The sequence below is a fragment of the Amphiura filiformis genome, chromosome 4 (assembly GCF_039555335.1).
Source record: "Amphiura filiformis chromosome 4, Afil_fr2py, whole genome shotgun sequence".
NCBI lineage: Eukaryota > Metazoa > Echinodermata > Ophiuroidea > Amphilepidida > Amphiuridae > Amphiura > Amphiura filiformis.
The window spans coordinates 56,379,140-56,402,953 of record NC_092631.1 but is presented as its reverse complement, the minus strand read 5'-3'; the positions used below and the strand labels follow the sequence as shown (position 1 = coordinate 56,402,953).

At 36.8% G+C, this 23,814-nt stretch overlaps 1 protein-coding gene across 1 annotated transcript in view; it reads left to right on the top strand.

The window, feature by feature from the left end:
- The window catches only part of LOC140151095 (transmembrane protein 198-like), a 108,611-nt gene that overhangs the window by 46,988 nt on the left and 37,809 nt on the right, over window positions 1-23,814 (top strand). Inside the window, 1 exon segment of the mRNA XM_072173310.1 lies at window positions 18,980-19,567. Within this exon segment, the coding sequence (XP_072029411.1) occupies window positions 19,531-19,567 (37 nt within the window). The 5' untranslated portion in view covers window positions 18,980-19,530.

Here is a 23,814-nt window from a genome sequence, read left to right as displayed (position 1 = left end):
AAGACATGAAAAAATTATCACATTTCAGATTATTTTCAAATCCTAGACACCCTCCCCCCTGGACAATGTACTATTCATGTGTCTATCTTATATGTTCTTTTGAACATTCAACATGTTCATTGGATTTTTTTATATAGGCTAACAATATCTATAGATACAACTTTAGAATAAGCCTACGCTTGAGATGATTGGGTAAATGATCATTTAAGTCAAGTTTCCACAAATTTGAGAATAAAGGTTCAGTGCTCATTCTGTTTGACTCAAGGCAGAATAAAGGAGCTTCAGGTAAGTTTGCCCTAGAATTTGATAGATCAATTTTAAATGTCAGGCTACTATTTAGGGAGGAGTTTCATTCTTGAAAGAAAGAATATGTGACATTTATGCCCAATCTCATCTCCTGTGAAGGTGAGATGTATGCCAGATGGAAGTGAAACTGACGTGATTCTTGAGTAGAAATCTGCAACTTGTGCATCTTTTTGATCTCTAAGGGGTAGAAAGAATCATGTGGGTGGGAGAGGCTTGGGAGAATAACCCACAGGAGTGAAGAAGGGAGCTTGGGGAGCTGAGTTATCTTCTAGGGACAGATACAGGCTTGATAAAACTGATAGGACACCTCCAGTTCCTGTGAAGAGCAGAGACATTTATTGTCGGGTGGGATAGTATTGGAAGTGATGTCCAGAGGGTACACATTATGCGTAAATAATCCAACAAACAAACACACAAAGTGAAAAGGGATGTTTGCTGATGACCAGATAAACAACTTGTTTACATATATATTAACACAATGCAAAACTGATCATGTTAAACTTGCATTTTTAAATATTATAAATTGAGTCTAAAAGGGGGTGTATAAACTTGCTTTAGAGATAAGATTTGGTAAAAAAGTATTATAGGGTAGTTTGAGTGGTAGAGAGAAAGTGTTTGATCATAATGTATATGGTCATTTTCACGGTAAAGGGTGTAACTTTGGATTTTTAACATTTTAATCCGTAGTGTTCTAATAAAGCCACAGAATTCCATCATTTTTGGCCACATAAGTCATCTAGTTAGCAGCTACCTTGGGTAGCATAATCAGCTTTGGGAGTTACTGCGTTCAGTTTTAGCAGGCTACACGGTCAATCTTTGCCAACATACTTCCATAGGGAATGGCAATGATGAATTACCTGCACCTGGTTCATAGCAGTTTGAAGACAAATTTGACCGTGTGCCTGCCACTGTTTGGTCAATCTTTACACTATTTGGGGTTACAGGAATGTCAAAATAGTTTGCAAGAAAATACAACATGTTCTATTTTTCCTTCAAATTTTACAATACCTAGGGAATCATGAGCCAATTATAGAACAAGAATGTGGGTAGATTGAGGGATTTTCACAGAAAATTTTGACATAGTCAATATAATATCAGTATCACTGTGTATCAGTATCTAGAAGTAGTACAGAATTTTGTTTTGCTGCATGGTAAGTTGCTCAATGTTTAAACTAGTATCATTCATGTCTAGAGGTATAAAACCTGTAACCTACTTGAGAGGATGAGGTTCTTTTAGGAACATCAAAGTGAGGATTATAAAGATAACGATACTTTCTATATAGCCAAGAAACACTTCTGGAAGGTTCTTAATCATTAGAGGGGGTTTGCCTACCAGAACAATAAAATAAAAAGACCTCCTCCTTAATCTCAGGTTATATGTCTATATGTTCAGCATATATCACCTATATGGGTATTTACACTTATCTTTTGATAAAAAATAAAAGGATCCTCCTCAGGATCCACACTTTTTTATTTTTAATGTGTAGGCCTAATGGTAAAGCATTATGCTAAGGGCTATGCGTAAACATCTGTATGAAAAACAATGTAAAGCCTCTACTTTAATAGTTAGATTTTTAACAGAAAGGAAACTGTATACTATTTAAAAATAGCATAGTTTCAAAGCTTGTTAAAATGTGTTATTTTAACATGTTTATTTTTTAATCTAATAGGCCTATAGGCCTAATATTAATTTAATTTTACAGAACAAGACAAGGCAAAATCAACAGTATGAGTATATAAAGACATAATACAACATATGACTATTATTAAGATTGTCCTTCCTCTTCATACAGTGACCATGCTAATGCCACAATAGTTCAAAAACATTTGATGCAAATATTTGATAGTGTGACTGGGTTTGGTTAGGATCATCAAATATCTGTCAAAATGAAATTTGAAGCCAAGTTTGATGTAAAGATTGACCGTGTGACGAAATGTACTTAATATTGCCATTTGGAAAAACTATAAAAAACAGTAACATTTTGTAAAACCCTGTGTTTTCTTCAGTTAGTTCATGGATAATTTTTCTTATCCTGAAAGTACAGTCATATGTTCAGTAAACACTGCCACATTAGATTTAATTGTGAACGGCCCTGTATTTTTGAGAACCGGACTTCGATATTTGTCGCTTTCGAGGCTTCATTTTCCGTTAACAATTGTTAACAAACTTTGTGGGTGTAGCTTTGGTTCATAATTCTTGGTTATTTCTTCACTTCTTCTTGATTTATAACAGTTGTTATCTTAACTTGAAATGGGTAACAAAAATTAGCCGATTTGCAAGCTTTTAAAAATTTTATAAAATCTTGACTTCAAATAGCCGTTTTTCCGTTAACTTTTTGAAGCCTCCGAAACAAACTGTTCAGCAAGCTTGTGCAAATATAAATAAAAGAGCTCATCCAATCTATTTATCAAAATGTAGCAAAGTAGATCCTCAAGTCACATGTTTTTAAATCGTGGAGATATATATCACCGTTTGAAAATGGGACCCAATACAAACTTTCCGTTAACAATTGAAGCCTCCGAAACAAATGAAGCCCAAACAACAGTAAACTTAATTATCATCTATGCATATCTAAATTGGTGTGTTTCATACTGATATCTGCATTGTAATTATTACTTGATATGTGCAGAATGTCATAAATTTAAAAAAATTGACATTATGGTTAATGTTTGAAAAATATACTGATACCTTAAAAAGCCTGTTTCGGAGGCTTCACATGCAAAAAACACCATACTTAACAAATGGGTGAAAAAATTAATGTGTGATAAATCTACAATATCTGCCGCATAGAATCATTGATTCAATACACACAAGAAAATAACAGCTTAGATGATCCCAACACTGTTGTTTTCAAAAAACTACTTCTGCAATGTTTAACAATTGTTAACATGAAGCCTCCGAAACAAAAAAAATGACTTGCTGTGATAATTTAATTTTTGTCACAACTGAAATTCAATACTTAGAAGCAAAGCATGAAAATTGGTAATTGTGATATTTTTTACCTATTTTTTTATGTCAACTTGTAGTAGTTAGCTAAATATTTTACTTTTATGATCACCTGTGTTGTTAACTGAAGCCTCCGAAACACAAATCGCTTGAATTGCCAAAAAAAAAAATAACTCCAATTTCTGTGAAACTTGGCTGGGAGGTTCCTTTCATCAAGTAGTATTTGTACATGAAGTTAGACATTCAAATTATTTTAGGAACCCAATTAAAACTTAAAAAATATGTTTAAGGTTTGGAAATTTCCATTGTAAATGACACTTGATGTTAAAAATGTTCAAAACTGCAATTACAAACATAGCAAAACATGGTATAAAATTTAACTTATATCTGTTGACTTACTTTGGAATGGAATTTCACATGTATTCCAGCTTTCATGTCAAAATTTTCTGAGGTTATGTAAAATACATTTTTTCTTAGATTTTAACCAAAATGTTATGCAAATGTCAAATTTTTATTAGAAATCAAAAGGTTTAAGCCTTGAAACATTATTTTACTTGAATTTAAGTTGCTTCTATGCATGATTTCAGTAAACAGAAACATATTTAAGTGGTTTGAAATTTTGACCCTAAAAATCAAAAGTTACACCCTTTACCGTGAAAATGACCATATGTGTGTACTATCATACCCCTTCAAGTAGGTTGGAGAGGCATAGTTGGGTGGAATTCAGAGAAAGATCTGCAGAAATTGAGAAAGGCTTCAAATATAAAATTACTGACATTTATTCTTTAAAAAAATACATCACATGAGCACTTGGATACTACGTATCAGATAGCATCAGGTATACGACCAACCCTACAAAGTTATACCACAATGGATTGGTTGTCTGCCCGGATCTATGTAATACATTGTGTTTAAAGCCAGCAAAGTCAATTGTACACAATGTCAACAAAACATTCTTTTCTGTACCTCACAAAAATATAGTTGGGTATCTTCAAAATTAAATCATATACTATAGAATCAAATAGTTTGGAATTGACTGTTAGCAGCTGTGACCTGGACACTGATAAAATTTGCATTGTGTGCACCATATTGAATGGAGCACGCAAATTTGGCACATCTAATTTGATTGTGAAATTTCTGAACTCTAATTTGGTAAGCAGGGATTTGGCTATTTAATTTGAAATCCATACACCCCCTGTATGGAAGACATTTTAGACTTGACCTTAATCTTCCATACAGGGAGCATGAATTTTAAATGGAGTAACCTGAATGGGTGACTCCTGTTGAAATCTACACCCTCTGTGTGGGGAGATCTAAGGCCGTGTCTTCCATAGGGGGTGTATGGATGTAAACTTGAATAGCTTGATTTTGGCTATATTTGGGCAGGGAGGAAATTATTTGCCAATCATTTCAACATTTTTGGCTAATTTTAGGTCACTTGTGATTGTTTCCATGGTGACTATTTTTAGTAGCGGGTAAAATTCAATAAACGCAGGAAATTCTGGTGTTATTTCAGAAAATAATAAAGGAGAGTGGTGCTTGGTCAGATTTATAATTGACCAAAAATCAAGGGTAGCCGACCAAATATAGAATGAGACTGTATCCAAGTAGTCTACAATGAATTGGACGCTTTAATGTTTTCCTTTTAACCAAGTGGCAAAAAGGCCTATGGCAAAAACTGGAACTGGAAGGTCTGAAATTTATTCGAGTATGGCTTTGCATAGCTTGGAACACAGAAAGTGCTTTTTCAAATCAGTCACTTGTAGTCGTGACACTGAGCATATTATAAAATGTACACTATAAGATTCCTAGGCTGCCTACACAGTCACCAATGTACTTGGCTGGTACTGTGCAGTACCAGTGGAGTACCTGTGGAGTACCAGTGCAGTACCACTGCTGATGGGTCATGTGCAGGAGCAGCATGGGCACTATGTTGGTACTCAGTCAGGTACCTTGTGGTGATGGTGTACCTGTGCAGGCAATCAAAATAGGTATCTTGTAGTGTGCATGCAAAGTCACAGGCATTGAACATATCAGAATTGTAATGCTGTTAATTTACAAGAAAACATCTGATTGCAGTTGTAAATTCTAATCAGGACTTATCCATAGCTCTAGTTAGAGCCATGGCAAAATCCCAACAAGTTATCCCAACCAGTTAAGTTCCAATATATAAGTAGTCATTATAGTAACCTGCCTTATGCATAAAACGACAGAAAAGTGGAAACTTTCAGAGCAAATTTTACAAAAGAGGTTAATAAGTACTGTTTAAACTGTGAATTTCCCCTCACATCCCAAATTTGATAAATCGATGTTTTAAACCAATTGGAGCTGTTCTGTAGTATGCAGCAGGCATGTTTTGATCCAAATACTTCAAGTTTGACAAGGAAAGCACAGATATGTGAGCCAAGTGAAGTGTTTTTCATTGTCTGTATTGGACACGTTTAGAAATGAGAGAATGAGTTGAATATCGGATTGCCTTCTGGAACAACAACATGTTTGATTTGCCTTCCTTCCTTTCATGTAAAAAGTTCTTGGCAAGGGCCTTTCTCACTTGTTCAGATATTTCATAATGTGATTCAATTTGTTTAAAATGTGCAAGAACACTGCATAGTTGATTGCCCTCTTAAAATGATGAACTTGTGCTTGTGTATTAATAAACCTGGCATTATTCCAGTATCATCTCTGATTCATCAGCAAAAAATTTATGTTCTTCCTTTCTAAGGGTAGACAAGTTTGAAAGATGATTCGACATGGTTAAATCCTGATGTATGAGGGGGGATGCCAAAGACATGCAAAATCAGTCTATTTACCTGTTTGTTTGGCACATTGTAGCCACTTAGCCACCCCGCCCACCACCTGGATGGACTACCAGCCCCTGGGGTTGAAGGTCCCGGCATGGCAAAGGGGGAAGCTGCTCCCATGGTACATCTTGTCTCCCCTCTCTTGATCCCTGTGAGATACTGTAACTATGATATTTTTTATATTTTTAAGCCTTTTTTACGATTTTCATAAAACTTTCCTCTTCAAAATCACCTTGTCCCCCTTTGCTCCACCCACCCCCCTGATAAAATTTTGGCTACCCTGTTGGACCCCCTGTAAACTACCATGTTTGCCATGTATAATTTGCAGGTTGAAGTTTAACTCTGTTTGCACTGGTTGATGTTTCAGACAGTAACTTGTTGATGTTTTGACTGAAACGTCAAGTTCTACATCTGAAAGAGTAAAAATAGACATGATGTGGGTAGGCCATCTTCAGTTTGAAGTGTTTTCATCTGCTTTTTAACAAGCGGATAGAATGGAAGGAGAGTGGATCAGATATTGAATTATTTGCATTTGAAGCAACAGTTGCGTGCAATCTTGTTTCATCACAGAAAGCCTTACAGAGTTGATTGGCCTGAAAAAAAATTGTGTAGAACCTATGTCTAAATATAGATAGTATGCTTCTTAACGACAAAGTTATTAACGTGACTACATTCATGTATCATATAGCTTCGGGCAGCCCAATCTTCTCTGCAGATTTTTCAGACAGAAGGGTTGTAATATCTTGTGGAATATACTAGAGGTGCATTTGAGCTTATCATGTACAAAAGCCACGTATTTCTATTAGGCCTGTTATCAAAGATAGGAAGCGTATTTTGAATAAGGCGACAAAAAAACCCTGTTCTATGGGCGGACAGACTTTTCGAGTGGTCGGTCTGTTCTGCTGTTGGGCGTTTTCTGGGTGTTTTTTAGCAAACTGGTGTAGCTAGGTGTTGTGGCGCCTTTTTTAGTCAAAATAAATCTACTTTTTGCCTAAAACAGCTAATTTTACATGTATACAACAATTTTCGTCAAACTCAACTACCATTATTAAGTTTTGAGGAATTCAAATGTGTGAAAATATTGGATTCAAAACATAATAATGATAAAATTGGATGCTTAACGCCCAATTTGTTGGTCTTGCTATGAGTTTTAAAATATTGGACTGGACTACGGTATGTCTTGTCCAATATTTTAAAAATCAATTCTTAACAAATAAATGTCTGATTTTACATGCTGACTACAAATTCTTTTTTAAACTCTCAAAAACAGACAATTTGGGTGGGTCGGACTTGTAGGACAATGTTGTTGTTTTTTTGTCGTCTAAATAATGAAAATAAGTGCATCCATGCACACCCCTACACATACAAATAAAAGACTTACATTGTACAAAAATCAAAATCAGGTGAAAAAGTATTACTGAAGTGCCTATACAGTTAAATAGGGGACCTCAATTGACAGAAGATTGAATGAGAAATATGTAGAGTGTGCGCATCGTGTCTTCAAGCCTTGCCAGTATACATGTAGTATGTGAAGACATTGAATACAAAATGTTCTCAGCTAGGTGTAATGAAGTGAAACTGAGAGTAGAAAATCAAGAAATGTGCTAAAAGCATGCAGAGAGTGGGAGGAGGATGGGGATGAAGAGCAAGCAATGGGATGGGGAGAGAACTGTTAACTTTAGGCCCTTGAAACTCGATTTCCTGTTTCCCGCCACTTTTTTTTTCAACTCGTAATGAGGCAACTTTTTCATTATTTTGGCAATTTACATTTCTCACAAAAATTAACCCCATTGGCGCCACCCATATATGCGAGAGCTTGTATGCAAATAAGACACTACAAGCTAGCGAAATGAATAGGGGACCACCAAAGACTGAATTGTTTATTCCCTACTTCCATACTGATTTTGCGCCCTGTTTTCATTTAGAAGAATAATAAAATATTTTGAAAAAATATTCTTTTAAGAATGCAATTTTACCAAATATTGATTTTTTTTTCTTCGGATTCTTGGTTCACAAATGTGGTCGAAATTTCATAGCGTGCGGGTGACGGGAAACAGGAAAATTCAAGGGCCGTATAGTGAATGTGATACAATATAGTGATGGAATACTATGTCATATACTTACTAATAGAGTCAATTTTAATGCAAAAACTGTTAAATAGTTTCAAAATTATTTGCATCTTATGGTTCCAAATCCAGTAGATATACTTAAAAGATACTTTTATCAGATATATTTATGCCCATTTAATTATATTTATTATGAGGAAACATGATGTTTACTGAAAAAGCTTACATTTATTGTTTATTTATTTATCTTTTACAATGTCACATAACCTGAACACAAATGCAAATCCTTCAACGTAAAGTTGACCCATGCAGGGAGATGCACGCCGTATATAAATAGAGTCCAATATTAAATTCAGTGGCACGTTTTTGCAACACGCCACACATCATATTAATACACATTACAAATCATTTCCAATTCAGGACATTCCTTTAAAGAAACAGATTCAACGCATGCAGGCACCTTGAACATCGAAGCTCACAAACTTGAAGCGAAAAATTGATGGACACACGATACGTTTTCACCCCGAGATCTATTCAGGAAATATGCAGTACTAAAATGAAACAGGAAAGAAAGAAACAAAGTTGCCCCAAGGTGTTCATACTGCTACTGTTGAACAAGGTTTGTTTAGACCTAATAAGGACTTGGGCTGGAGGGGTTAGCGCATTGTATACCTGGTCCTATTTGTGTGTGGTGAATAGGAATGATACAATGAATTTCAGTTTTAGAACTAGAATATTGGTTAGCAGTGATTAGTTCTTGCTATTTAAAGTTGTTTGCTTATTTTGAAGAAAGTATGGTTTATGAATGATTGAAATCGTATATGTTTTATCTTCAGCCGCAGTTCCCACATGTTTCTTCATAAATCATGTGTGTTGGCAAAGATCAGTGAAGTGGTGTGTGTGAATGAGCTCTAATAAAACAATGTTTTGGATTGTGGGGCCAGTCTCCAGGTATGGATGTGATTGTACAAATTCGATAGTATCCTAGTATCTGGGTTCTCCCCCCCCCCTCAAAAATAGATAAATAAAATAATTTTTTATGGCATGCCATTTTGACCAGAACTGTTGAACTATTTACCAAGGGTCATTTGGTGACAGCAGATTTTTTTTCTCTATGGCAAGCCATTTTGACCAGAACCTTTGATCCAAAGGTCATTTGGTGTCAGCAGATTTGTTTTTCTATGGCCTGCCACTTTAACCAGAACCATCGAACCATGGGTCGTTTGGTGCCAGCAAGAATTCAGCAGGCAAGTACAAGCAAACATTTTCAATTGAAGGGTCTTTTGGGGCAAATTTTTGTAGAAAAAAAAATTCTGTTAGCAAATTTTTTGTTGACAAAAATAAATAAATGGATATTGATTTTCCCCACTGCTACGGAGTCAAGTCTTATATGATGAAGCTAAATTAATCAAATAATAATGTGGCATAAATTTGTCGGGATCTGTTGTTGCTGAGTATGATACTGAAAGAAAATCTCAGTTATTTACAGGCATGTGAATGAGAAAGGGGTCTACAAGTATGTGAATCCTTTCCTCCTCAGGCCATGTTCTTGACTTCTCATTTGATGCATTCTTCATAGATTCCTTAACAGTTCGTCTTGCTCATCATGACATACTAAAATCTTAGCCAAAAATTTGAAATACTTGAGTCACAATCGGAGTTTAAATTTATAAGACACCCAGTACTTGTAAATTTGCAAAAATGTCAATTTGATGCCTGGTTTTCAAAGAAAATATATAACAAATTGAGTTTATTACTAATGATTGCCATACTTGCTTTGATGGGAATCACCTGTAACCGTAGCCTAAGTCACTGTGATTCACTCATTATCTCGGACACAATTCAATTAGTTGTTAATTTCTGTACATTAGAAGGCAAGTGATAGCCAATTAGTGTCATTTCATCTGTGAGGTAACTAAATGATGAGACATAAGATCTCATTTCATTGCTAGTCATGTGTGTAAAATTAAAAGTTGTATTGCAGGTTACATTGACAACTTGATTTGCACTTGGCTTTGTTTTACCATCCCTGGTTTTACTTGCATGATGTATGTTGTTTGAACCTGAGTGTGTATGGTTCTGTTGTTTGGATTTGGGGGAAGAGAGGCCTAGCCCAAATACCTGGGCCCCGGGGGGTCACTCACATTGTGGCATGTACACCATCCGCGATAATCAACTTTTGAAAAGCACCCTAAACAAGGATTTAACCCTGGCTAAAACGATACCCTAAACAGGTAACACGCGCCTGTTTTCACACCCTAAACAGGGATTTTATTCCTTACATCAAATTTCATACCCTAAATTTCATTTCCAGCGTATTTAGCAATTGCAATTTTGCTACCCTTTTTCCAATTTTTCATGTTTTTGACACCTAAACACGTTTTATGGCGATCGTGCCTACTCACTAAAAAACGACCCTTTTACATGTTTTTATTATCGCGGATGGTGTACAGGCCACAATGGGAGTGACCCCCCTGGGACCTGGGCTCATACTGAATAGATGTAGATAGGAAAGACAGGGATGTGAGAGAACTCAAATATAAATAGGAGACCTGAAGTTTAAATCTGAGTATTTCATGATCTTAGCATCCTCTTTTTTATGACATTTGTGAGTTATGCATGATTATGTGTATTACACTGCTGACCATGCTGACGGCTCCATAGAATTTATGTGTTAGAGGAGCTAAATCTGATATGTGTTGCTTATAATTTTGAGTTTGAGTGATAATTTTCGAGTTTCGAGTGAAGATTTTGAGTATCGAGTGAGGATGTTTGTGTTTCGAGTGAGGATTTTGAGTATTGAGTGAGGATTTTCATGTTTTGAGTGAGGATTTTCGAGTATCGAGTGATCAAGGTGAAACAACAATGATGATGTGGTTTTAAATTCGTGTGTGTTTATATGTGTTGGTTACAAGGGTCAAATTTAATGAGACCTGGAATATCTAGCTGAGGGCTGTTCAATGTTGTGACTGTTGGTCACATATCTCAGATGGAGAGTCAAGAAGACAGAAGTGACAGTTGCTTGATGGCACCAAGACAGGTCTTTCTGTGATGAGTAATGTGAGTCTGTATGGGTTGAATGCTTTTCAGGTTGAGAGCTGTGACTTTTTAAGCAAATGCTTTATAGTGTTAATTTTGTGTAGCACAGAGTGGCAGAAAAATGAATTGGAATTATGATTAATGGAGAACATGTTTTTGCAAGAACATACACACTGTACCAGAGTCCTGCCCCACTGCCTTGTCATTTTGTTTTATAACAGAACATAAATACAAAATTTGACAATATTTTTGCCAAGTAAGGGGTCGTCCATAATTTTCGCCATTTCCACTTACGTACAAAGCGTACGTGAGAGGGAGGGAGGGGGTAAAAATCCTGGGCAGGTGTACGTAAGAAAAATGGCGATTTGTTTGAGCAATTAAAAAAAATGAAAGTGAAAAATTGTGGCATTTTCCAATATTTTATTCATAAGTAACCAATTGACCTAAAATAATATTGTTCAATTCGTTTTAACAATTTTTATAACATGCCATGCAAACAATGATTTTATTTTTAATTTTGAGTCTAATAATATGCACAGTGGTCCTATTTTACATTATGCTTAATTTATTTCAGACCAAAATACTTTTAAAGAAGTATTTGCGCTAGGATCAATGGCAGCAAAGGCTCTAGTGTGGATTGTCACTGTTGCGACAAAAGACATGAAACTGACCCACACAATTTAATTGCAAGAGCATACTAGTACACCAAACATGCCAAAGGGATGTCCCCCTAGTTCTCCCCCTATATATACCATTGTGTATGATGTGATCCCGGGGGTTCTTAGTGGAAAAGAGAGTATAGGATGATCATCAGATTTTGGAGTGCATTAGTCATTTAGTTCAAGTTCAATTCGGGCTGCATTTTATGCTTATATTTTGATTTATTGATGGCTTTCGTTTTCATGAAAATATGGTTTGAAAAAGAAGTTTTTTTCAGCACTTCTCACCTTTATTTCTGTAAAAATATTAATCCAGAACCAGCTGTCCTCCTGGAACACTAATATAACACTAACCCTAAACCTAATCAAACTTAAACTCTAACCCCAACCCCAACCCAACACCTCAATTTTGCTATTAGTAGTAGGCCTACTCGTGGAAATCCTTCGCCATTTTATTTGTACATAACTCGAGGGAGGGAGGGGGGTAAAAAGTTACGTATGCTTTGTACGTAAGTGAAAATTGCGAAAATTATGGACGGCCCCTAAAGGAATCTGCAAGAAATAGTTTGGACACAAAAAGGTAGGAGATGAGGCTGTGGATCACAAAATGCTTTTGTAAATCATGTGATGCAATGAATCATTGCCATACAGCAATATAGCACTATTTGATTACAATGTACAAGTTCTGACACCTCCCTGGTTCAACAAACTTTTATATTAAAATTGCATGAAAATCTTGGGAATAAAATAAAGATATACTATTTATAGAAATTATAGACAATTTTTTTCAATCAATGCTCAAAATAAATGCCAAATGTCTGCAGGAGCCAACACAGTAGATCCCTACAGCTTAGGATTGCTTATTTTCAATCATTCTCAGTCAGAACAGCTGTGCATTCATATCTAATGAATAATATTAAAACATGGAGTTTGTCGCAAATTAAAGGGATGTGATTTAATATAAGCATTATTTATACCATGTTTTAAAGAAATTAAACCTATTATATCTATTAAATATTTGTTTGCTTTTCCTCAACATTCGTTCAAATTTCATTTTTGTGGCAAGAACTTGGAGAAGAAAGCGACTTATTTGAGTAAATGCACCTGCTTAGTGAATACTTTGGTTGTACAGATTTCCTGTTTTCTTGATATTCAGTCTGCAGTGCTTTGCATTATACATACTTCTTGACATTCATTTTTAAGGGCATTTCGTGATCCATAGCCTCGTCCTTCACTTACTACAAAAAGTTGAGATTTTTTTACCTATGATTACAAACTATTTGTGTGCATAAAATTTCTTGCAGATCTGTCATTTGATAGGAGTTATCTTCCAATTTGTATTACATCACAGCAGTAGATGCGCCAAATTTTGTGAATTATTTTTTTGAGTGTGCAAAAACAAAAAAGCAAAAAATCATCAAAGCAATGGGGGGAAAAGTGATGTGCTAAAACTTTCTGAAAATTCTGAAACAAGTTTTTATTTGGCTTTAAAATTATTGCATTTACCCTTTGTTCCGTAAATTTAAGTATGCATTAGTCATGATGAGCTTTTCTTAGTGACATCATTGTAAAATCTAGTCTTGGAAATCTTGAAAACTATCTTAGAATTTTACTTGATGATGTGATAAGTTGCACACTTATTCAGGACATTGACAGAACAGCAATCTGATCCAATTCTGGCTGTTTTAGCCCAGAAACGGTCAAGTGAATGGTCTACTTACCATGCTTACTTGGTCAATAAATGGTAAAGAATGCAAGCATTTTATATTCAGGAAGTGGAATCAGAGACAAAAGTGCAAACTGTCCCTCGCAGCAAACATACTTTAATGATGTCCGTGCTTGCCTGTTTCCGCTTTTGACTTTTCGTGATAAGTTTTTAGAAACTATTTGATATTCTCAGGTCAGAAAATCAGACATTACAGGTATCATTAGATTTATATTTCAAAAAATTTAAATATTAATTTGACGATCATTGCAATAGATCCCGATGGTCACTGGCATTTTGTTAAAGTAAACACAAATTTGAAGCGAAGGAGAAAGCTGTCAAATAGAATATCATTAGGCATTAGTTAGCATTCATGGAAGCATGACTGGTCAACAGCACACATATTGAATGTCTTTATGTCTGCCTATGCTTTTTAGTAGATTACCTATCTCATGCAATGCTGCCTATCCGGAATTGGCTGGAGATGGAGGAAGGTAATTGCTTATAGCACTTTGCAATGATTTGGTTCTGGACATGAAAATTCACCTGAATTATGGTTTAGGAGTTGAAGAAAAAGCTTCAAACTCTACCTTGAAATGTTACTTCTTCCTCTTCACCTTCTCCCTCGATCTCTATCTCTTCCTCCTTCTCCTCCTCCTCCTCTTCCTCCACATTTTCCTCATCATCTGTCTCATGTTGCTCTCTTGATTCAACCTCCTTCCTCTATTTCATCATCCTTTCCACTTCTTCCACCTCTTTTTACATTCTGTGTCAAGTTTCTTCTGCACTATAGGCCTATACTACAGGTACCCCCTTTGTCTTTATCTTCACCCACTCCACTTATAGCACTTTCGAATTGAAGATAAGCTGAAATTATAGCATTTGTGCTTGACATTTGCATTATTTATACAGTGGGAAATATTCCATACATGTAGTGTTATCATCATTTAATATCATCAGTGTTTATCCTTTTCATGGCCTTGTCCTTGCATAGATATCAACACAAATTTGGCATACCTACATGTATATATATTTCAAGTTCAAAAATGTGCCAGTCAAGTTCAGGTCAAACATCAAATTACTAAATAAACCCTGTCAAAATATACTAAGTTTTGTAAAATTTTGCAGGGTAGAGAAGAGTGAGAATCCAAGAATCTACCTCTTCAACTTTTGCTTTTACCCTGCACCACCCAGGTTAGGCACAAAAAAGTGCCAAAAATCTACAATTTTGGGCCATAATCTCCTAATTTTAGATTTTAGGTCAAACCCCCCCTAACAAAATTTGTTATCACTAAATATGTCCTGAGATTGGTAATTATCATATTGCTTACGGGGGAAGCCCCACCAGAGCATTTCTTCTGGGGCGAACCAAACCTGCCTGGTTATCAAATTAATCAGTGACAAGGTTACCTCTGAATTTGACAGGTGCTAATTGATGTTTTAATGTTATTGCATCAACTAGCACCTGACAAATTCAGAGATGACCTAGTCACAGATTAATTTGATAACCAAGCAGGTTTGGTTCACCCCAGAAGAACTACTCTGGTGGGGCTTCCACTTAAAGTTAATGGTATGCAAACAAAGGTGAATACTGTTTGCCATATCTGATCAGTTTTACTGCCATCTACTCATTTTGCTTGATCGCTTCCCAGCATAATGTTGAACAAAATCTTTTAAGTAGTGAGAGACTTGTACAGTTTACTCATGCCTTTAAGCCGTCTTGATAATCAACAAATGTATGTGCCTTTTACTCGATCAAACTGAAATAGAGTTTATAAAGATGGTGTCATCCTCCGTGTTTTCACAAGTACTTGGTATGCATGTGTGATCATGCTATGCTATGACAAGTGCATTTCATATGTGTTGGGATGCACTGTATTACAGCTGCTCTGAACATTTCATGTATTTAAGCATGATTTGCTATCAAATGGTAAGATAATGGAATTGATTTGTGTTTCTCAAGCCTGATACCTTTCCTGATATTCCTGTCCATCAATGATGAAGATGAATTTCCACTAAGAGAATAAAAGTATTTTTTGATTCCCAGCCATTTATCTATCATTTGATAGAACACGAGAGATACTGTAAGTGGAATAACGAGGCGCAATTGTCAATCTTAAACAGACATAATGATTCTAGCCACCATTAACCTAATTTTTTGGTAATTTTCGATTCATTTTATGGCTTTACAGATTGAACAGAAATCACCCAGCAAATAAATTAGCCAACCTGTGGGAACACAATCATGCAACATTGATAGACTCATGCATGTTATCAAAATGCCATACGGCACATATATAAAACTAAAAATAACATCGGCTACTACTTTCGCGGTACTCACAACCCATTCTGAAATTGTCTAATAGATAGAACACAGGCATGAACTGACATGAAATTGCATGCATCTTCTCGCCTGTTTAAGAATTTAGGTGGTACATAAATTACATGTAGTGTAAATTACCCACAGACTTGGAACAAATTATATTAAACTGCTATTGCAGTGGCGTGCGCAAAGGGTGGGGCAGGGGGCCATGGCCCCCCACTTTTGTTGGTCATTCGGGGAAAAACGTTAAAAACGTCAAAATTTGCTCCTAATCAGACTCCATTCGGGGGAACTGAACAACCTGCCCCCCCCCACTTTCAATGTGCTGCACACGCCACTGTGCTATTGCAAATGCAATCAGCTTTCCGGCAATCAGAAACAGGGTTGAAAATGATGTAATGTGATTTGGAATTTTAAACTTATTAACTTCAATTTCTAAGTTTGGGAAAGGGCATTGATCTTGAAATGGTTTCATGTGTGACCTGTTGAGCAGGTGCTATGATGTAGGAACCACACTGAAACATACTGTTTCAACAAATCTCAAGTCTTTATTTGATGCACAAGAAGTAGCAAGAGGCAGCCATTGGCGGTACTTATACTTTTGATGCATTCACACCCGGCAATATATAGATTTCAATTTCTTTTTTACTTCAATTGTGTCACCAATCTATGGATTTCTGTTTGAAAAAAATTGTAAGTGAGTGTGTTATTCAACAATTTTTCACTCAAATTTGTTTGTATATATTAGTAGTTCATGAATGGCAAATTAGTGCATTGTAAATGTTTGATAGTGCAAATTTCAGTAACGTAAAACTTCTTGCAAATTTCTAGCAAAAAATGTCAGGGTAAAACTGGCATAAGTGAAAGTATACAGATGTGAAAATTGCCAATTATTTATGGATTATAGAACATACTGAAGTTTCTAATAACACAAGTTGTTTTTAGTTAGCCTAAATACATATAAATAGTCAGATTCAAGTACTGCAATATACGGCTTGTCTGGTCAAGCAGCGTGGATCTCAACCATTATTAAATCTCTTGTGTATGTCTGAGAAGCTTGCTAGTTTTCCTCTAATTAGAATCCCGTGCAAGAGAATCTGTAGAATAGATGGGATGTACATGTAGTGGATATGGACATTGTTAAGAACAAAATGTGTCTAAATATGTTTGGATACAGGGTGTATCAAAATGATTACCGGTAATATGCTAGTATGGTACCCATCAGTTTTGTTGTCTGCTTCTTCCAAATTCAACATTAGATTTAGTCATTTAGATCCTTTTGAAAATGACAACCATTTATAGTTTAATGACCTTTTATAACATAAATCTACAAATTAGGTAGATGATATAGTTGCGTTTTGATGTGGTAGTCTTGGCCATGCTCAGTGGCGCAGCATGAGTCATCATATTGAGGTGGCACCAACAATTGGGGAGGCACTGGGTCTGATGGGGGGGCACAAGCCATTTTTGGCAATTTCCTATTGGATTTTCTCAATTTTGCCCCTACACCTATGATGCTATGCCACTGGCCATGCTCACTGGATGATTTCTGAGGTGATTTATATCAAAAGTGCAAGAAAGTAAAGTTGGGTTCAGTTTATGATGTCATATAGGCCATACAAAGATTCAAAAGTATTAATTATAGACAAGTTGATTAAAAGATTACTCACTAATCAGCACCTTTTACACCCCCACACTCATAAAATAGGAGGGTAGCCGCCTATGTTTATAGTTGTAATATTGAATTGCTCATTGATCAAAAACTGAAGAACAACATGAAATCAACTTACCAGTTTATATGGGTCTAATTTACCGATCATTGCCACCATAACTATTCCTTGTATTTGCTCTGTGCAAGGTTGAGTAAATACTACTGACATGAGTAAATTTCATTTCATAATATTTTATTGACATATTGCTTTACATGTGCAAGTAACTAAACAAATAACACAAGCATGCTATGAATGAAATGATATGGGCTTTATCAAATGACTGTACAAATTAAGATCAGTATGGGATGAACTTTTTGAATTCAAATGAACTTTTTGAGTTCATTAGAAATGTCCGTTGGAGCAGGGATATGAGGTAAGAGTGGGCAACTGTTTGACTTCCCATGTAACAAGAATTATAGTGTTGATATTTGTACTGTGGGTGATAATCATTGTGTGATAATCTGGGTTGAGTCAATCAAAATTGATAATCTGAATTTAAAGTGTAGTAACCTCAAAACTGGTAGTTGAAACTTTACACTCTATAAAGCAACAACAGTGGTTTGTGAAAGCAGACTTGTTTGTTTTTGATCAACCCACATCCAACTAGCAACCACATAAACGTTCCACGAAGAATATCTGTAAGTGCATTAGTGGTATGGACACTGTGAAGTACAGAAGGAGAAAATATTGCACTTGTTTCTGCCTGCTGGTAAATATATTTGTAAGTTTATCTTGCCATGACTTTACATTGTTCCTGTTGATCTGCATGGTTTGTTACTCCATCAGGTAGGACTAAAATCTTCCATCACATGCAGATTACAAAGAGCAGTAGAAAAGAGTGGAGCCCATTACCCACAGATGAAAAAGTATCATTCACCAACAGGCTAAGTCCCTGTGCTTTGTATGCAGAGAATTCTCGCATATTCATGGGGGCTGATGATTTGATAATGCATGGCTAACAAATCACGGTTATCTGTGGCTATCACGGTGCTGTAAATATGGTTTATTTTCAGCTCTATAGTGCCTATACATTATGGCCTATGCAAAAGATGTCAAGACTGTGCTTTGGTAACAGGCGCATAATGGGCGGAGTGTTTTTTGTGCGCAACTGTGCATAATTTAAGATTGGCTTTCCATTAACAGATGATTATGGACTTTGTCTGTTGGTGAATAGTCTGTATGTGTTGGAACCACTTTAGACTCTGGATCTTCCATCTGTGCTTGCACTGTATTAATAGTTTTCACTTTCAGTATCCAGTCATTTGTTATTTTCCATCAAACTATGTGGAACATTGGATTATACTAATTATGTTATGTTTCAACACCTGCTCCAATACATAGACAGGTAACCAAATGTTTGGTCAATTCATATCCATTAATGTGTAACTTCCTTTTCCTGTCTTTCTTTATCATGCATACAGGTCTTCAACTGCTGATAGTCTATTGAGTCTAGTATGTTGTCTGCAACACATGGTTAACATTGCCTCGCCGCTGACCTAACACTGCAAGCAAACCGGTCATTTGAGTTGTGTCATCATCGGCAGTGGATCACTTCAATCTACTACTGTCTGTTTGATATCAGCACCTAAATAGAGATCAATATCATGATGGCCTGATGACCCGTACAACAGATGTCTTTGGAATTATAACATAAGTGCAAGCCAATTTTACAAAAGGAAAAGTTATCTTGTGTGTGTGAAACTAGACCTCATGACGACTCTACCGCCACACTTGCGCCCTCTGACAACACATAAAATTGTGACAACACATAAAATTGTGGCCGTGTCAAAAGCTATATTTCAGGTACCTCATACCACAACGGTGCGTACGTACATCGACCCCGGTCCAGTCATGCCTGGAACAGGAGGGCCTGTGTTGCCCCCAGACACAACAGATGTGGCGCTAACCATGGCCCCTTCAATGCGGGCAGATAGATACTAACTATGAAATTTCAATTGGTATTGTGTGTGGAATGTGTTTTATATTTGGAATTATATTTAATATTTTTGGTAAGTATCTGGATTCTATTTCTTTGTAATATATTTAATGTGTGTATAAAAGATAAGGTTAAAGTATACAATGAAATTGCACCTCCAAAATTCCTTGCCCCCGCCCCCCATTGTTTTTAACATGCACAAATATTTGTCCTATCCCCTGCACTTATCCGATTTTAGGGACTACAGTTTTAAACCTGATTATGTCCTACGCACAAGTTACAATATTGAAAGTTGCACGAAATCCCAATCCCAATGCGCAACGCAAGTCATTACAATTTTCACGTAGGATGATCTTTATGCAGGTAAGAGAAAACATACTACAATTACCTTTTCACAGTTCATTCAAATGATTGTTCTTCATAAATAGTTATAAAATTCACCCAAAACATGTGTTTAATTATTATAATTTTTATGCTGTTTTTTCTGCACCAATATTCAAAACACTAAAGTCATAGGCCTTAGTATTCATTTCCAGAGTTATAGACCATTTCCAAAAGCTTTAATATAGCTCCCCAATTATTTATTTTTCAGAGTTATGAACCTTTGTATAAGCATTCTGTAATATGAATTTTTTTCATCATTTACAAAATTGTGTTGTATTAAAAACCCAACAATGTTGAAGAAAAGTAAGGAATATTTCAACATAAATGTAGCACAATTAATTTTCTCATCCCAATCAGAGTTCCATGGTGTGACCCTCTGATCTTCAAGTTTGTCAACATGCACAGTGAAACAGATGTTTGTCCAATTCCATATGTTTTTGCACAAACATTTCCCTGGCAATTTGCTTCACTCAAATCTCTCATGACCTTTGACTTGAGGGAAGAATTGTCAACATATCAAATGTCATTTTCGGTGTTGGTGCTATGAACACAAACACTGAATTCAATGATTCATAAACATGATGAATGCACTCAATGCAGTCCATTGCATGGAGCAAAACAAAATGGCGAGTTTGCTAAATATCAGAGTTAAGGGGTGGTGCAATAATTATGTGTACCCCGAAAGTGAATTATAGGGGTGCAAAGATTTTTGGCAGGCCAAAGGGGGGGGCAAGCATTTTTGGCAGGTCAAAAGGGGGTCAAGCGATTTTTGGCAGGTCGAAAGGGGGGGCAAGCAATTTTGGCACAGATATTTTGGGCACCGTTTCTTATATTACGCCCTAAAAGGCGAGGAAAACGTTAGGAACACGTTCAAATATGCAAAATTTCCTGCTCACAAGGGCTTTCGCACTATATGATAAGACAATTTAAGGTTTTAAATTCGGGTTCCCCAAAATCTTGCATGTGTAAGGGGGGCAAAGATTTTTTGGCACATCAAAAGGGGGGGGGCGAAGGTTTTTTGGCACATCGAAAGGGGGGGCAAAGATTTTTTGGCACGGCCAGAGGGGGGGGCAAGCGATTTTTGGCAGACCATTTTGAGAATTCACCCCCCCGGGGGTACACATAATTATTGCACCACCCCTAACGGTTTAGTTGATTTCAAAAGTTGTGTGATCAGGGGGGCCAATTAATGGGAGCCTTAGCGTCCCCCTCTTTTGACGGCTAAATCATGCAAATGCAGCCTGGTTGAGGATTATATTAGCCACTTGATCCATCTTTTTACCAATTTAGACACCTCGGTCGGACGGTTCCATCATTTTAGAAATCCTGGATCTGCCTCAGCATCAAATCTTTTAATTCCACGATGGATGCTGAAGAAAAATTATTAAACAAAATTTAAAACAAAGGACTAGATCCAGGATTAAAATGAACTGAAGAAGGGTAAATTACAGAAATTTCAAGAAATTTAGAAAGGAAAAGAAAGACCAAAGCAAAAGTTTGGCATCTGGCACTGTCTGCTATGAAGACATTTGTGTCCTGTTTTTCCAATATAAAAATATTGTTGTTAGAGCATTTGCTACTATCCTGAGCATTGCATTCTTGATTTGATGCAACTACATGCACTCTTTCAGTAGATGGAATCAGGTTTTTGGGATTATTCCCACTTGGTCCAATCCCATTTGGTCCAATCCCACTTCGTCCAATCCCATTTGGTCCAATCCCACTTGGTCCATTCCCACTTGGTCCAGTTCCCACTTGGTCCAATCCCATTTGGTCCAATCCCATTTGGTCCAATCCCACTTCGGCCAATCCCACTAGGGCCATGTCCCACTTGGTCCATGTCCCACTAGGGCCATGTCCCACTTGGTCCATGTCCCACTAGGGCCATGTCCCACTTAGTCCATGTCCCACTAGGTCCATGTCCCACTAGGTCCATGTCCCACTAGGGCCATGTCCCACTAGGGCCATGTCCCACTAGGGCCATGTCCCACTAGGTCCATGTCCCACTAGGTCCATGTCCCGCTAGGGCCATGTCCCACTAGGTCCATGTCCCACTTAGGCCATGTCCCACTAGGGCCATGTCCCACTTAGGCCATGTCCCACTTAGGCCATATCCCATTTGGACCCGTACATACATACATACATGTAGGCCTAGATGTACATAAAAAGATGAAAAGGTTTAGAAGAACAGAAAGGAAAAAAATGAGATGATGTAGAAGGAGAAGAATATGAAAAGGGAGAAGAATAGACAGAGGAAGGAAAAGAGAAGGAATCAATAGGACAAAGGAAGGAGATGGAGACTGAAGGAGAAGAAGGGACTGTTTGCCAACATAATGCAGGAGACTATGAACAGAAATGACCCATAAATGATGATCTTTGGCTTGTATAATAAGTATGTGCATAATCATACGAAAGTGGCATTTTATCATAGGCCTATGTAATTTGCATAGCTCGCATTATATTATCTAGACCATTTAAGGTTTGCAAATTGTGCGAACGCACATCGTCACACACCAATTTTGCAAGAAAAATGAGAGTATCTTCTATCATGCACGATAAGGTGATGAAAAAAAGATACCCTGTTCTACGGTGACCCAAAAAATCACCAAAATTTGTCATCTAAGATTCACGTGACCACAGCCAAATCTTGCAACAAAAGAAAGAAATGCTCTTTATATAATATCCACGATATAGTCATCAAACCCCCCCAAAAATGCATGATAAAGCTCAACATGTACATAACACATATCGTAGATATATACAACTCCAAATATATCAACGATGATGGGGCCTTTCTTGACCCATATAACTCTGATATTAGAACAAACTGTACTACACATGCTTTTTACCAGAAGTCCATAAACCACCTCCAGATAACTTACTCTTCCATGCACATCCTATATACTAATTATTAGTCATAATGGACCTACATCCAAAATCTCCACATGTTATGACTATTTATTAAAACTTATACACTCAAAACAATCTATATGTGAACGATGCTTCTGACATTATAAACAAACTAGAGGCTAACAAACCAGTCCCACCTAATATCTCACTAGAAATAATAGTTGTCAGAGCTATGTATACTGAAACATTATTAATCTGATGCAATAGGTATAGCATGCAAAGCATATGAAAACTCCAGGTTAATAACATTTTTACATTATATACCAACTTAAACATTCTCAATTACTGGATATACTTAGACGACTGTGATCCTATACCAAAGAACAGAACTTAAGACAGACATTGACTATCTTTCCGTTCACAAACACTTGTTATGGGTCAGGGGACCTAAAATTATTTTCAGGACCCCTTTTGGCCATGAAAAATGTATGTCAACCCCATAGAAAATATAGTGTAAACTAATGTTCTGCGAGAAAATATTTTGGTGATTTTTTAATGAGCCTCTACAGACGGATTAAAATATTTAGGACCCACTTTTGCATCAGCCCCCCGTTACAACTATAGGCCCTACTATGAAAACTAAAACAAGTACTGAAAATTACCAAACACAAATATTATAACCATAGTGGGACATGGCCCTAGTGGGACATGGCCCAAGTGGGACATGGCCCTAGTGGGACATGGACCTAGTGGGACATGGCCCTAGTGGGACATGGCCCTAGTGGGACATGGCCCTAGTGGGACATGGCCCTAGTGGGACATGGCCCAAGTGGGACATGGCCCTAGTGGGACATGGACCTAGTGGGACATGGCCGAGTGGGACATGGCCTAAGTGGGACATGGCCCTAGTGGGACATGGACCTAGTGGGACATGGCCTAAGTGGGACATGGCCTAAGTGGGACATGGCCCTAGTGGGAATGACCTAAGTGGGACATGGCTAAGTGGGACATGGACTAAGTGGGACATGGCCCAAGTGGGACATGGACTAAGTGAGATTGGACTAACTGGGTCTGGACAAAGTGGGA